The 14520-nt window shown below is 39.8% G+C and overlaps 1 protein-coding gene across 3 annotated transcripts in view; it reads right to left on the minus strand.

The window, feature by feature from the left end:
- Nucleotides 1-14520, minus strand: part of SYNE2 (spectrin repeat containing nuclear envelope protein 2) — a 799865-nt gene that overhangs the window by 619830 nt on the left and 165515 nt on the right. For all 3 annotated transcript variants that reach the window (XM_029598126.1, XM_029598125.1, XM_029598127.1), the window contains exons 11-17: nt 8977-9114; nt 4820-4984; nt 4186-4298; nt 3845-4007; nt 2503-2587; nt 1461-1648; nt 1002-1166 (exon numbers count right to left, since the gene is read on the minus strand). In XM_029598126.1, coding sequence (XP_029453986.1) covers nt 1002-1166; nt 1461-1648; nt 2503-2587; nt 3845-4007; nt 4186-4298; nt 4820-4984; nt 8977-9114 — 1017 coding nt within the window. The remainder of the gene's footprint in view (nt 1-1001; nt 1167-1460; nt 1649-2502; nt 2588-3844; nt 4008-4185; nt 4299-4819; nt 4985-8976; nt 9115-14520) is intronic.

Consider the following 14520-nt stretch of genomic DNA (forward strand, 5'->3'; position numbering starts at 1 on the left):
CTTGCTGGTGTGGTGGTTACTACCCTTAACCAAAAAGCCTTCATATTGTTGTTGCTACTCCATCAGTACTCTCTGCTTCAATGGCAGGGGGGAAAAAGGAAAAGGGGAATTAGATTCAGACAGCAAATAACAAGGACATTGAATTTTGCGGTCAGGGAACACAAATAAGCATAGGGATAACTTGCTGATACAGCTGTTACTACCCTTAACCAATGATGCAACTCAACATTGATCTCTGCTTCAACGGCAGGAGGTAATAAGGAATTAGACTCAAACAGAACCCAACAAGGGCCCTGACTTTGACGGCCTGGGAAACTGATAAGTGCAGAAACTTCCATAAGCTTGCTGGGCAGACTTGATGGATCGTAGGTCCTTTTCTGCCGTCATTTCCATGTTTCTATGGATGTTTAAAGATGTAACCTGCTCTGGGAAACAGCACAGCATGCTATATAAATGCCAACAGAGATAAAAGATAAAGATACATTTCAATATTTCCTTTTCATTTTAAAATGAAAGTAGAGTAACTGAATTTTGTTCAATTTTCATTTTTTAAAAAGTAAAGCTGCCCTGCCTTGGCCAGCCCCCCACCAAAAAATATTTATCAACAATTTAGAAAAGCAGCCCCCATTGTCTAACCGCTGGAAGCCCCATTTATTTCTTACCCCATCCATAGGTCCAAATGTGGCAGGAGAGGTCTTTAGTCACTCCTATCTCATATTTTAAACTGCTGCAAGAGAAGCAGTTGGAAGGGAAAGGGGGATTTAAATTGTGGACTTGTGGATTTTTTCAACAGGATATCTTGAGCCAGTTTTAAGTGCATGTTAGCACTTCAAAAAAATAAACATAACAAAAAATAGAAAAATCAAAATCAAACAAACTGCTAATGAAATGAACAAAATGAGAAAAAAAATAATCGTACATGCCCCTAATTCAAGCCAGTTCATTTCTATGAATGAATCAAAGTGCAAAGTCATAAGAACCGTACAAACAGAAAAACTTACAAACTTGGTTCTCTTTATAAATTTCACCCATCTTTTGTTGAGTTTCTTCAGTTCATGGGAGAGGTTCGATCCTACCTGTTGATTGCTAACTTCAATAAGAAAGTTGCCGGCTTTGTTTACAGAACCATGTGCAGAGGTCCACCATGTAAGGATCTCTGAGGGAACCTGTAATGGTCAAGGATGAAAGGAGAAACAGGATCTATTTAAACATTTAGCCTTGGAAGTCACAGATATCCATACTTATTGACAAATGAAACTGTGAACATTGTACATTAGATTGCAGTAAGCACTCCTACATACATTCTTAATATTAGCTATTCTTTATAGCAGAACACCTTCTGAATAAGAAATAAATTCAAACCTTAAATTATTTAGTCTCCAAAATTATATATCAAAATAATAAAGCAAAACTCCAGCAAGACTTTAGAAACAATAAAAAAAAGCAACCCAATTAAATACCTTTTTAGGATGTTGTTTCTGTGTCTCATCTAACCAGCTCTTTAGTAACTCTGCATCTTTCATATACTTTGTCCAAGAAAAGATAATTTTTTGCAATGTTGATTTTGCATTATAAATTTGTTCCATGCACACAGAAATCTCAGATTCTTCATTTTTAAAAGTTTTTCTGTTAAGCTGAGGATCACCAGCTAAAATTGTAAGAAAAAAACAGGCATCATAGGAAAATAAATATCTAGACATGGGTCTCCATTAAAGCTTAATAAGAGTAATTTTCAAACAGTTCACATAGCGAAAAAATTTATTGAGTATTTTCAAAGCTAACTTATGTGTCAGCTTTGGAAACACTCGGGTAATTGGCCGAGCATACACACATCAAAAATAAATGTATATCTGCTCTTTGGAAGGTGCAACTTGGACAATTTAATTTTAGTGCATACTTTTTAAAATAGAAATGCATGCATGGAAATCTCAGCTCCACCCCCCCAGAATGCCTCTTTGCAGTTCCCGGAAAGGTATATACTTAACCAGATTATGCACCTACTCTTACACAATCTGAAAATGGATCTATTTACTACTACCAATTACTCGCTTAGAGGTAGATTTTAAAAACCCAGCACACACAATCGGGGAATGCACAAATAAGTTGGGCTGACGTGCGCTGACCCTATTTTAAAAAGAGCCCAGATAAAACCTACATAGAACCCATCTGAAAAGTTTCCAAAAATGGGCGGGCATGGACGTTTCAGGGCCTGGCCAAGAGAGATGTAAATACTTACACACCCCGGCGTGCATAGAGGTATCCTGCCGCATAATTTTACTTCTACTATGGAGGATATGTAAGTAACAAAATAAAATAATTGAGCCATTTCAGAAGGGTTTAAAGGGTCTGGGGTAGCTGGTGGGAGTGTAGGATATCAAACCAGGGGGATCTGAAGGACCCAGCTGTTAACTGGGTGAACTGGTGGACAAACTGGTTAAACTGGCAACAGCATGGACACGCGCCTATTTCACGAAGAAGCCTAGTACAATAGGCTCTTCTCACCTAAGATGATCAAGTTTTGGACTCTGTTGCTCATCTCTCTGAAGGTTTGGAAAGCAGCTTCAAGTTGAAGCTTTTCAGTAACATTCTGCCAAAAAAAAAAAATAGGAAATGAGATATTTAGAAACTAGTGGAAAGAACACCAACCTGGAGATTAAGCATTTAAAAAAAATAATCCACAGTACAATTTAATTCAGGTAATCATTCAAGAATCATAATGAAGATTTCAGACCCTACTTTAGGGAGGTGCTGGATAGTCCATAAGCTGATCACTCCCTCGAATGTCACCTTTGTTCATCTGGTCATGAACAGTAATAAAATATGTGCAAATGTAACATATCTCTAGGAACTAGGGCAGAGAAATGTTGAATCATCATTGTGACATGAAAAGACTGACAATAGAGTGCTGTCTCTTTAAGAGCTGAGGGGGGGGAAAGGAGATTCAAAATGTGATTGTATTGAGCGTGTGCGAACAGATCACTGCTCAGCTTGAACAGAGTTCCTGCCCTGCTCTGAACTAATAAATATTATCTGTGCTGATTAAGGTGAGCAGCCCTCTATAATTGTATTCATGTGTAATGTATTTATGTTAGTTAACATTGTTTTGAGATGTATTGAAGTTGTTTTTTACTTTACCTAAAGAGATGTATAAAAATTTGATTGTATTGAGCGTGTGCGAACAGATCACTGCTCAGCTTGAACAGAGTTCCTGCCCTGCTCTGAACTAATAAATATTATCTGTGCTGATTAAGGTTCTCTTTTCTGGAACCCTGCTGTGGACGACTTGGGAGTAGTTGAACTGTGCCCTGTCAGGATTTGAAGCTCTTCTTTTGGATAGAGGCTGCTGTATTGTGGATTTGGCAGTTGAAGCAGCAGTACTGACGCCCTCTTCAGCTCTAAATTCAAATGGACACACAGTAGGATACAATCTGGGACTTTGCTTGTTCAGAGACTGCTTAAGGTCGGGTGCTATATCACATGCTGATTCTGGTTGAAATACTTAACATGAGTTTATGACAAAGTTGAGTTTTCTCTTGTACTATATACATGTGTTTATATGATAAATGCAGATGCTTAGGAAGTGAACAGATTTATTTCAGTCATTCATTCCAGTAAAGATAAAACTGTTACTCACTAAAGAGCGTGTGGATTCATTTCTGATACTGGGTTGGGAATCAAAGTGCAGGTTTCAGACACAAGGAGTCATAAAGAAAATTGAACTTTAAGGGTTACACAAACATAACTTGTCATTCATTCTGTTATACAATCCTAAGTCTGTGCACATTTACAGAAGAACAAAACCAAAATTCTTCAAAATAAATTGAAGAGGCACATTTCTTCTTACATTCCAGTTCTCCAGCAAGGATTCCACAGACTCTTTGGTTCCATGTTCAGCATTCCAAGTTTCTAAGTTTGGTTTGACCTCATCCAGCAAGGCCACAATTTTATACCTTGAGTAGTAATATTCTAGAAAAGTGCCAAAGTCTTTGCTTTTGATGTTGTTAAATCTGACCAAAAAACACAAAATTATCATTTTAAAACTTTGTTGGCAGAACACACAAAAACAGCCTATAAAAAAACATAATCCTCACTAATTCAAATACAGTTTTAAGCATCCTCATACAAAACCTTAAGAAGATGGTGCTTAAACAGTAAGGTACACATAGATTTTTAAGCCACTACAACCTTGTTTTCATTTCTTCTACTTTGTCATCTGGTACCAGCGCTATCCCTTTATCATCTTTATTCTCAAATGACTGGACGATGTCCCAGTGATTGTCAAACTTAGCCATCAAGCCCTGAAAAAAAATTTCACTCCAAGTCACTACAGAGTATGTGTCCATTGCTTACTAATATCATATCAATTCTCCATTTAAAAGTTAGGATTTTTGGTGGCCATGATCCACTGCTGAAAATAAGATACACTTAAGGACCTATTTATTAAAGCACACATTTTAATAAATAGAGCCTATAAAGGCATAAGAAAAAAAAGTGATAGCAGGAGGAGGATAAAGAACAAATTATGGTGAGATCTTAAACATGCCAATGCCCTTCAGTTCTATTTTGTGATTTCAGGCTAACAAAAGTATAAATTATCTGATGTGTTTTTATAATGTAAGAGCTATATCTTCATACAAATGTCACTAAGCAAACATAACCCCCTGTGCTTTTAGAAAAGGTGACAATTTCATCCCTGAAACCCTACATCCATCCACAAGAAAAATTGTTGGCTACTAGATTTCCACCTTTACTTTACATAATGTCTTCAGAGTAGAAGTTTTACTTTCTTTGCTACTGCATATAAAAAGTATTATTATACCTTATATAACGTTTCCTTCTCTTGGAGGAGAGACATGGCTTTGTGATGGTCCCTCAACTCAGGAAAATCTATTGAAAGTAGATTTTCAACTTCTTTGAGCCAAGCTTCGACATCATTAAGGGGTGCTGGTAAGCTATGATCCAGCTTCACCTTCCAGTCTGCAATCTTATTGGAGAAGAGAACAATTTTACATTATAATTTCTCACTTAAAATCTGTCATATTGTAGCCTCATGATCTAGACCTGGGGTCCTTCAATTCACAGAGGGTGCGCAAGCTGTGGGAGGAGACAAGAAAGCCTGTGCCAAGAAGAAGCCCAATAGACCCCATCCCATGGCAGCCATGAAAGAGAAGGCCCAACAAGTCACCAGCACTCCCCATCCTGTCAGTGGCCAAAGACTAAAGGAGGCCATGAGGCCACTGGTGCATCCCATGTGAATGAGAGAAAGGGAGCTTGTGTGTGTGTGTGTGTGTGTGTGTGTGTGTGTAAAAATGATTGACAGTGAGAGAGAGGAGGATCATGTGTGTATGAGAGAGTGGGAGCATGTTTGTGTGAGAAAGATAGTATGGGCCAGATTTTAAAAGGGTTACGCGCCCTGGGCCTATTTTAAAAAGGCCCAGTGACGCGTGTAAAGCCCCGGGACACGTGTAAGTCCCAGGGCTTTAACAAAAGGGGCGATCTGGGGGTGGGGTGGTCCGGTCCGGGGGCAGGGCCAGAGGCCTCTAACAGAACAGCCATTGCTGCTGTGTAGAGGATCGTGTGCCGGCAGGCGCAAAAGGTAGGATAAACATTTTGGGGGGGTTAGAGTAGGGCTGGGGGGGGAAGGTTAGGGGAAGAGGTGGGAAGGTTAGGTTAGGGGGAGGGAATGGAGGGAGGCAGTGCGGCTCGGTGCGCTCAAGGTGCACAATTGTGCACCCCCGCGCGCACGCCGACTCCGGATTTTATAACATGCACGCGCAAGGGTATAAGAGGGAGAATGTATGTGAGAGAGGGAGCATCTGTGTATGAGAGTATGGGTGTGTGAGAGGAAGTGAGAAAAAGAGAGAGAATATGTGTGAGCGAGAATGAATGTGTGCATATTTAAGAGAGAGGAGAAAGTTTGTGTGCCCTCTCCCCACCCCTATTAATCCAGGGCAATCTCAGGATGACTGGAAATGTAAAGGTTCCCAGGTATTGAGAGTGGGGAATTTTAAAACCTCCTTAGTTTTAATTGTTGGCTGTTATCTGATGTGTCTTTTTTGAAATATTTTAGTGTTTGGGAAATTTAAAAAATTTATATGAGTTTTAAATTATTAGATGCTCTATTTGTCAGTTTTGAAATATTTTTATTAGTATGGTTTTACTATTATTTTATATTTCTTGATTGTTTTATTTGATAATTTTATAAGGAACGGTGATATTTCTGTTTGTCCATTGTTGAAATGCATACAGAGTCTGGCTTCTTATGTTTCCAGTTCAGTTTGTGTGTGCACGTTTGTATTTATACATTTGCTCTCTGTATTCGACAAGGGTCTGTTTATGTTCTGGATGTGTGACTTAGGTGCGGTTTTCAGCTAGTATATAGTTTCTAAATAGGGATCTATAGCAACCTGACTTGTTCTGTTTCCCTAACAGATGTGTTTTGGTGTTTTAGGGTCTGTTGTAATATTTGCAGGGATGCCTTTTCATAGATAGAATTGTTAGTGTTTGAGTCTGGTAGTTACAGTGCTATGACATGGCAGGTTTCCACTAGACTCTGAGTACATCTTTTGCTGGATTTTATATTATACAATGTTCCTGGTATTGGAGGGAGTTTGTGTTGAATTTACTGAGGTGATAAAAAAGAATAATAATCACATTCTGTTATGGTGAGTGTGAAGAGGAAATGTCCTTGTTCTGCCCTGCAGGCTTTGTTGGGGGAGTTTGTGTGAATGCAGGGTATTGTAGAACTTGAGGTACAGGTTTTATATTGGGATCTGTCCCACTCTTATATAGAATAATTTTTTATTGATATTATTGAATAATTTTAGTGGTAGTTTTACTAGATGGTTAAAACTGGCCAGTTTTTTTTTTTTTTTTTTTAATTTAGATGGTTCTTCTGTCTAAAGATGCCACTGACATGCATGCCCAGCACCTTGCGATAATGGAGCAAAATGTATGTAGCAGTGCCTCTTGCTCTATGAGCGGGAGTGGCGAGGCAGGTGTGGAGAGAGCCACTGGACCCCCGCTCAGATCAAACTTACAGGGTGGTTTCCCTGTCACAGGTGATTTTCCTTAAAAATAAATAAATAAAATAAATTAAATACCATACTAGGGGGGGAGGGGGAGGTTTGGGAGAGAAATATGTGCACCAAACCTCTCCACATCTCCAACATTCTTCTTTCCCTCTTCCCCAGTCTCTCACTCTCTATCTTTGCTCCACAGTCCATCCTAACCAGTCCCCCCCTCTCCCCCTCCAGCAATCCATCCCTGCAAGTGTCTCTCTCTCTCTCTCTACACAAGTCCAGCCACAACAGTCGCTCTCTTTCTCGCCCTCCACCAGTCCAACTCTGTCAGGTGCTTATTCTCTACACCAGTCCATCCCCACCAGTCTCTCTCCACCAGTTCATTCCATCAGTCTCTCTCCCTCCACCAGACCATCTCCATCTGTCTCTCCCTCCCATCCTGACAGTCTCTCTTTCTCTCTCTCCCTCTACCAGTCCATTCCCCCAGTCACTCCAGATCCAGACAGATCCAGCTGTAGTCACACTAGGCAATGTGAGTACATTCTTGCACTTTACTACAGTGCTTTGCAGTTATATGTATTCCTTTTATATCAGCAAGCATTAGTTAATAAGGTTTATATATTATGAATGAGTCTGCGGTTCATATAAATTTTTGCTACCACATTAATAACTTTTTTATATACTGCACATAACTACAGAAAAAAATGAAAGAGAAGCATGTGAAGGTCAGTGAACATGTTTTGGGAGGTTAAAAGGGGGTCCACACTCCCAAAAAGGAAGGGAACCTCTGGTCTAGACTTTTAACATATCTGAAAACAGATCCTCACACTATGCTGTAAATAAATGTTCATTTATTTAAAAAAATTAATGCTTAATACATCTATATTTGAAAGAAGCTGGATACAAAATTGATACTTTTCTTACCCAATACACCTGAGTTTAATTCTTTTACTATCACACAGTGACTTAGTCTTTATATTTCTGGTAAATATGCTGGCGGCTGCTGTAGCAAACCACAGTTGGCGGCAATGAAGGTGGCATGGCCATGGTTTGCACAGCTCCCCTGCAGACTGGAAGAGGTTTAGCGAAACAAGCATGCCTAGTACACTTAAATGTGGTACCTACTCTGTGCAAACCTCAGGCTCTACATCAATATTCTTCATTCTGGCTTATGAAGTAATTCAGAAAATCAAGATGTGTGATTTGTCAGGTGGCACCATGTGACAGTGCATTCAAAATACAGGACGTGCTAACCCAAGGTGAGGCTTTGTAGCTTTAACAACATAAAACGCTCTAGCAAACTTTAAATTCACTCAGCTGAAAATACACTAAAACATAATAAAGGAGGCAGTTTTCACAGAGTACAAAGTCTTAGGGGTAGAGTCAGTTCACACTCTTTTTCAAAGCAGAAGACCTGCATACTATCACTTTGAAAATTACCCTCGGAAAACTATTCTGCAAATATTTATATCTGGGAATAGGTGTGGATAGTTTTCTTGGCAAAATGTTTCTGCATATTTTTTTTAAGTGAAAAGTAGACGTGCAAGTTGGAATCCCTCCCCAACCCTGCCACAGGGAATATCTCTCCGGTATGAGAGTAAAAATGCATGCATACAGACTATACATGCTTATTTTTTACTTACACATCAGGCAATTTTATAAAAATCCAATTTTGCTGGTAAAGATGGCAGAAACAGCTTATAAAAATCTGATGATTTTTTTTTTGTTTTAATTGGGGTGTTCTGTGGTATTTTTTCATCCCACAACATTTTCTACATGAAAAAATTGAACTATGGGGTATACAGTAAAGGTTGACGGAAGTCAGCTTTTGTCCTTGTGACTCACAAAGCACCCAAAACATGTCAAACTCCTCTAATAAAAAAGCACTCTCTCACATCCTATTTCTTACATATCATTCAACGACAATATTCTGTAGCTAATATGTTGTTTTCACCTGAGAGGTCAGATTCTCCAGAGCTTGCTTTATTTGTAGAAAATCTTTGCTCAGCTGAGTCTGTTTCATTACCAGTGACAACACTGGTGCAAAGGATCTCTTTTGGTCATTAAATTTCTTCATAAATAATAGAATTTCCTATGATTAAGGCAGAAAAAGAACTCATAAGTTTTTAAAAAGTGCCCAAAATATCCAACACTAATTCAGAAGGGAAATCAGAGATCAGTGAAACCTGCTTTTTATAAGCAGGTTTTCAGGAACAAAATGTAATTAAATATTTTGATTCTTATTATAACTGTTTCTGAGAATAGTATTCTAAGGATATGTAGTCATTTAAAACAACATAGGAAACAAAACAAATGTTGGTGTTATCCATCTAAAACCACACAAAAAAAGGAAAAATTGTCTTATCTGTTAATTTGCTTTCCTTGAATCCTGCTACACCAGTTGTGACTTGTGGGTTTATTCTGCCTAGTAGTAGATGGAGACAGAGGACACTCCTTTTTCAGTGGTATAACTGGATCATGGGATGGTGCAGCACTGGAAATTGCCAATATTCTTATATAAAAATAATAGGATTAGATAACTATTCCTAAAAACTGCAACTAAATTTAAAAGCCTTCAAACAAGAAGGAATCCTGCAGGATGAAATACCTCTCCAAATCCCAGCTGGGAAGAAATAAAACAGGTAGGAAGAAGGAATCCTTGGTTTCTCCCTATAGAGAAAGACTGAAACAAACCTCTACAGTACCTGAGAATTCCAACCAAGAACAACGATGCAGTCCCTGACCGACAGGGACTGGGGGTCTAGCAGTATTTAAGGAAAGGAAATTAACAGGTAGCACATTTCTCTTCCTCATCATCTTACTAGGCCAGTCCATACATGTGGGAAGTTCCCACGTCGCTACTAATACGGGTGGAAAGAAGCCAGGGCTGCCCTGAGAACACCAGCCCCAAAGACCTTCCTTGGCCTGCACATCAGTGACAGAATGTGAGGAACACCAAGTGGCTGCCTTACAAGTTTTCCTCTGGAGTAAGGACCGTAGCATCCCCACTAATAGAGAGCCTGAACTATCACGGAATGAGCATGGGGGTCGCCGGAACCTGCCAAACCTTCAGCAATAAACTGAGGCAATCGACCCCTTAAATCTACCATAGCAAAACAGACTAGGAAGCTGCCTCACTTTTTAGGCCCCCTCCCCCCACACACTCCAACACGCAAAGCCCAAACCAATTATCAAACTTTTGAAAGGGATTAGTGATTTCTAGATATCCAAGGAGAATATGATGAGCATCCAGGAAACTAAGGAATTTAGTTTCAACCTGACATTCTCTCTGAGAAAACTGAAAGAAAACTCATCTGAATTATATGAAAAATCAATACAACCTATGATAAGAAAGATGACAGTGATTAAAAAGAAACTGTCTCTGCGGTAAACACTAGGGAAAAGTCTCTACAAGATAAAGTCTGCAACTCTGAAATACATCTGCCAGAACAAAAGACCACCAGGAAAACTTTTTTTTTTTTTTTTTTTTTTTTTTTTTTTTTAGAGATCCTAAACAGATACATCTCAGCAGCAAAAAAGGGGGAAACCAATTGGAGTTCTGAGAACCAGAAAAAAAAGGTCCCACTGGCACACCAGAGCTATAAATGGGAGACAGACAAATTTAACACCATAAAAGAAATGAAAGAGACTCTGAATGAGAAGCTACCGATATTCCTTGGAGGCAGCCTCTGTAACAGGAGAAAGCTGCTACCTGAAACTTCAGGGTATGAAGGGCTAAACCCATCCAAACTTTTCTGCAGAAAGGTAAAAATAGCAGGAATATAAGTTTACCACAGAGAAACTGATAAAATCTTGCAGCAGTCCTCAAATAAATGCCAGATCTGGACAAAAGCCAATGAAGTGGAATTTTTCCGGGTGTTCAGCAGGGTTAAATCATTGCTGAAGGGTATCCTCCTCTCCTGTGCAATCAAGTCTTCTCAAGGGCTGTAGGGTAAGCAGCAGTGGCCCTACACAGGATGTACATCATAAACTTTTGAGGCCCTACTGCTATGCACACAAACAGAGTAAAAGGTGCAGGCATAAGCAATGCAGACTTGGAGTTTGTAGCCATGTCATGTTTGTGGCAATTTTATATGAGTCTGTTTTAACACAGAAGAGAAAAGACTATGTTTGTTTCTTCATATCAGAGAGTTGTCACCATTTCCCAAATGACAGGAGAACTTTGGACCAGAACTGAGAACATGTCCTTGGTGGACCTTTGTATCCAGCCTGATACCAGTTATGAAACGGGTACTGTTCTAACACTAGTTTTGCTGGTGGGCTCTAATGAGCGTATGAGAATATTCCTATGCATCGAGATCTAGATGACATCATTTGCATCCTACCAATCCTGTGTCAAAAGGTGGTGGCAATATCAATATCAAGACAGCTCTGAGTTACCCAGATGGACTTGGTCATTGGACATTACCCGAAAGAGCCTTTGCTAAGGGCTTTTCCCCCATGGCTTTCCTTCACGGACCACCCAAAAGCTCGGTTTGAGAGCCGTGCTGCCAGAGCTGACTGTGCAAGTCATAATAACTGTGACTTGTAAGCTGAGTTTTGCTCAGCACCAATTGCTCATTAACTTGAATGCAACTGTTTGGCCAAAAGTCCTTCAAGGGAATATTTGGCAAATTAGTGAATTTTACCCCTTTTCAGCCATCATATCTAATGGAGACATCTGTGAGACTTTTGTGGGGGGGGGGGGGGGGGGGGGGGGGGGGGGGGGGGAGGGGTTGTTTGTTTTAAGTATTTCTTTATCTAATTTTTAAATAAAATATTCAAGAATTCACTTGAAACTGAAAACAAATGACATTTGCAATCAGAATACAAAAAGCAAAAAGAATTAACAACAAGAAATAACAATGCCATATATAATCCTAGTCCTCAGTCATGGGGGGCCCCCAGACACAACACTAGGAAACACAGTATTGGCTACTAAAATTAACTAGAAACACTAGCACAAGAGAGGCTATTAAATCAAAATAAAGGACATCATTCCTGAACAACGGGAGCTCAGCTGGGATCTAAATGTGAAGAGTCTTCTACAGGAGAGAATTTATTACTAAGAAAGTAAGAGAGCTGAGAGGGATGAAAATATATATATATATATCTGAGGACTGCAGGTTATGTTATGATCTAGGCAGAGGTCACTTGCTCCCATCCCAAATTGCCTATTTTTACTGATCCTTGAGGCAGCAGAGGTCTAAAAATATAAAATTTCGATGTCCAAAGAACAGGACAGAAAGGTTAAAATAGCAGGAATATAAGTTTACCACAGTGAAACTGATAAAATCTTGCAGCAGTCCTCAAATAAATGCCAGATGAAGTGGAATTTTTCCGGGTATTCAGCAGGGTTAAATCATTGCTGAAGGGTATCCTCCTCTCCTGTGCAATCAAGACTTCTCAAGGGCTGTAGGGTATATATATAGGAATATACGTGGAAGGCTTCAATATCAAGTGGACCATTGAAGAGAAGATGGATAATGCTGCTCTTCCCAGGTTAAAATTGAGCTGGGGCATTAAATCCTGCAAATATCTCATTATCCTTATAAAGATTTGTGACTTGAACATATTGGGGTAGATCCCATCTATGTGGGCAGAAAAGCCCCGCACAAAAAAAAAAAAAAAATTGAAGCGAACTGTCCAGGCTGAACCTCTGCCTCGTGCTGCGGAGTCAGCCTCAGAGGAGAAGAGCAGACCGCGAGATAGTGAGGGCAGCGAGTGCACACCTTACATTACAAAACTATTAGAAAATTTTGCCGAAAAGCTCTTGAAAAAACTGGATGCTGGGCTCAGCATAATAGTTCAGAAGGTGGCCAGCCCGGCTCAAGCTGTGCAAGAAAAAGCTAATAAAACAGAAGAGGCAGAAGCCCGGATTATGGATCTTGAGATGTCACTTACCTCAGTCAGTGCGAAAGTGGATTCGATTAAAAGATCAAATATTGCATTAATGGCCAAAGTTAATGATCTGGAGAACCAGTCTCACTGGTGCAATATAGGGGTGATTGATCTCCCTGAAAAAAAAATGAAGGGAAAAGACACAGTCCATTTCATTGCAAAATGGCTGCCAGATCTGTTGGCACTTGACTGTCCTAAAGGAACAGTTAAGATAGACAGAGCACAAAAGTTGTTAGCTCCAGCACAAGGCAAGGGGACCTGGCCAAGTTCCAGTTATTTATTTTATTTATTTATTTGGTTTTTTATATACCGGCATTCATGATAAGATCATATCATGCCGGTTTACATTTGAACAAGGTGTGGCGATAACAATAAAACTGAAACTAGTGCATAGGAAATGAAGTTACAATGAACAAGGGTAATGGAACTAGGAGAAGAGAGAGAAAGACATAAGTAATTTAACATCATAGATAATTATTTACAGAGCCGGTGTGGATACATTCTTTGAGTAGATGAGGTGAGATTTAGGAGTTTTCTGGGAAGGCTTGTTTAAATAGCCAGGTTTTAAGTCTTTTTCGGAATGTAGGGAGGCAAGGTTCCTGGAGAAGATTCGTGGGGATGGAGTTCCAGAGTGATGGTCCAGCTGTCGAGAAGGCCCGTTCTCTCAAGGTTATATGCTGCGTGAATTTCGTATTAGGTACCTGGAGGGATCCTCTGTATGCTTCTCTGGTCGGTCTTAGGGAGTTATGTTGGCTGAGAGGGTGTTGAAGGTCGAGTGATGTAAGGTGGTGGATGGTTTTGTATATGATGGTGATGGACTTATAGATGGACTTATAGATGATTCTAAAGTGAATGGGGAGCCAATGAAGATTGTTTAAGATAGGGGAGATGTGGTCTCTTCTTCTGGTGTTGGTAAGGATTCTTGCCGCCGCATTTTAGACAATCTGTAGCGGTTTGGTGTACGACGAAGGGAGACCTAGTAGGATAGCGTTACAGTAATCAATTTTGCAAAGATTATTGCTTGAAGAATTGCTCTAAAGTCATGGAAATGGAAAAGCGGTTTTATCCTTTTCAGCACTTGGCGTTTGTGGAAGCAGTCCTTGGTAGTACGGTTGACAAATGCTTTCAAGTTCATCTTCTAATCAATTAAAGCTCCTAGGTCTCTGACTTGGGAGGAGAGTGAGTTGCTTGGAGGGGTGTTGGCGTTTTAGTTGATTTCTGGAGAGATTAGCATAAGTTCAGTTTTGGTGGTGTTTAAGACAAGGTTTAGGCTGGCGAGCAGGTCATTAATTTTTACGAGGCAGGATTCCCAATATTCGAGAGTTTTGACAAGTGTTTCTTTAAGAGGGATCACTATCTGGACATAGTCTGCATAGACAAAGTGTTTAAGTTTTAAGTCAGTTAGAAGCTGGCACAGCGGAAGTAGGTAAATATTGAACAGGGTGGGTGATAAGGAGGAACCCTGTGGGACTCCTACAGGAGCATCATGGCGGGAAGATTCTTTGTTGTGGATTTTCACTTTGTAGCCTCTATTGTTGAGGAAAGTTTTGAACCAGGCTAGAGCTGTACCTGTTATTCCAATGGTTGAGAGTTGGTT

Source organism: Rhinatrema bivittatum, chromosome 4, assembly GCF_901001135.1.
Source record: "Rhinatrema bivittatum chromosome 4, aRhiBiv1.1, whole genome shotgun sequence".
Taxonomy (NCBI): Eukaryota; Metazoa; Chordata; class Amphibia; order Gymnophiona; family Rhinatrematidae; genus Rhinatrema; species Rhinatrema bivittatum.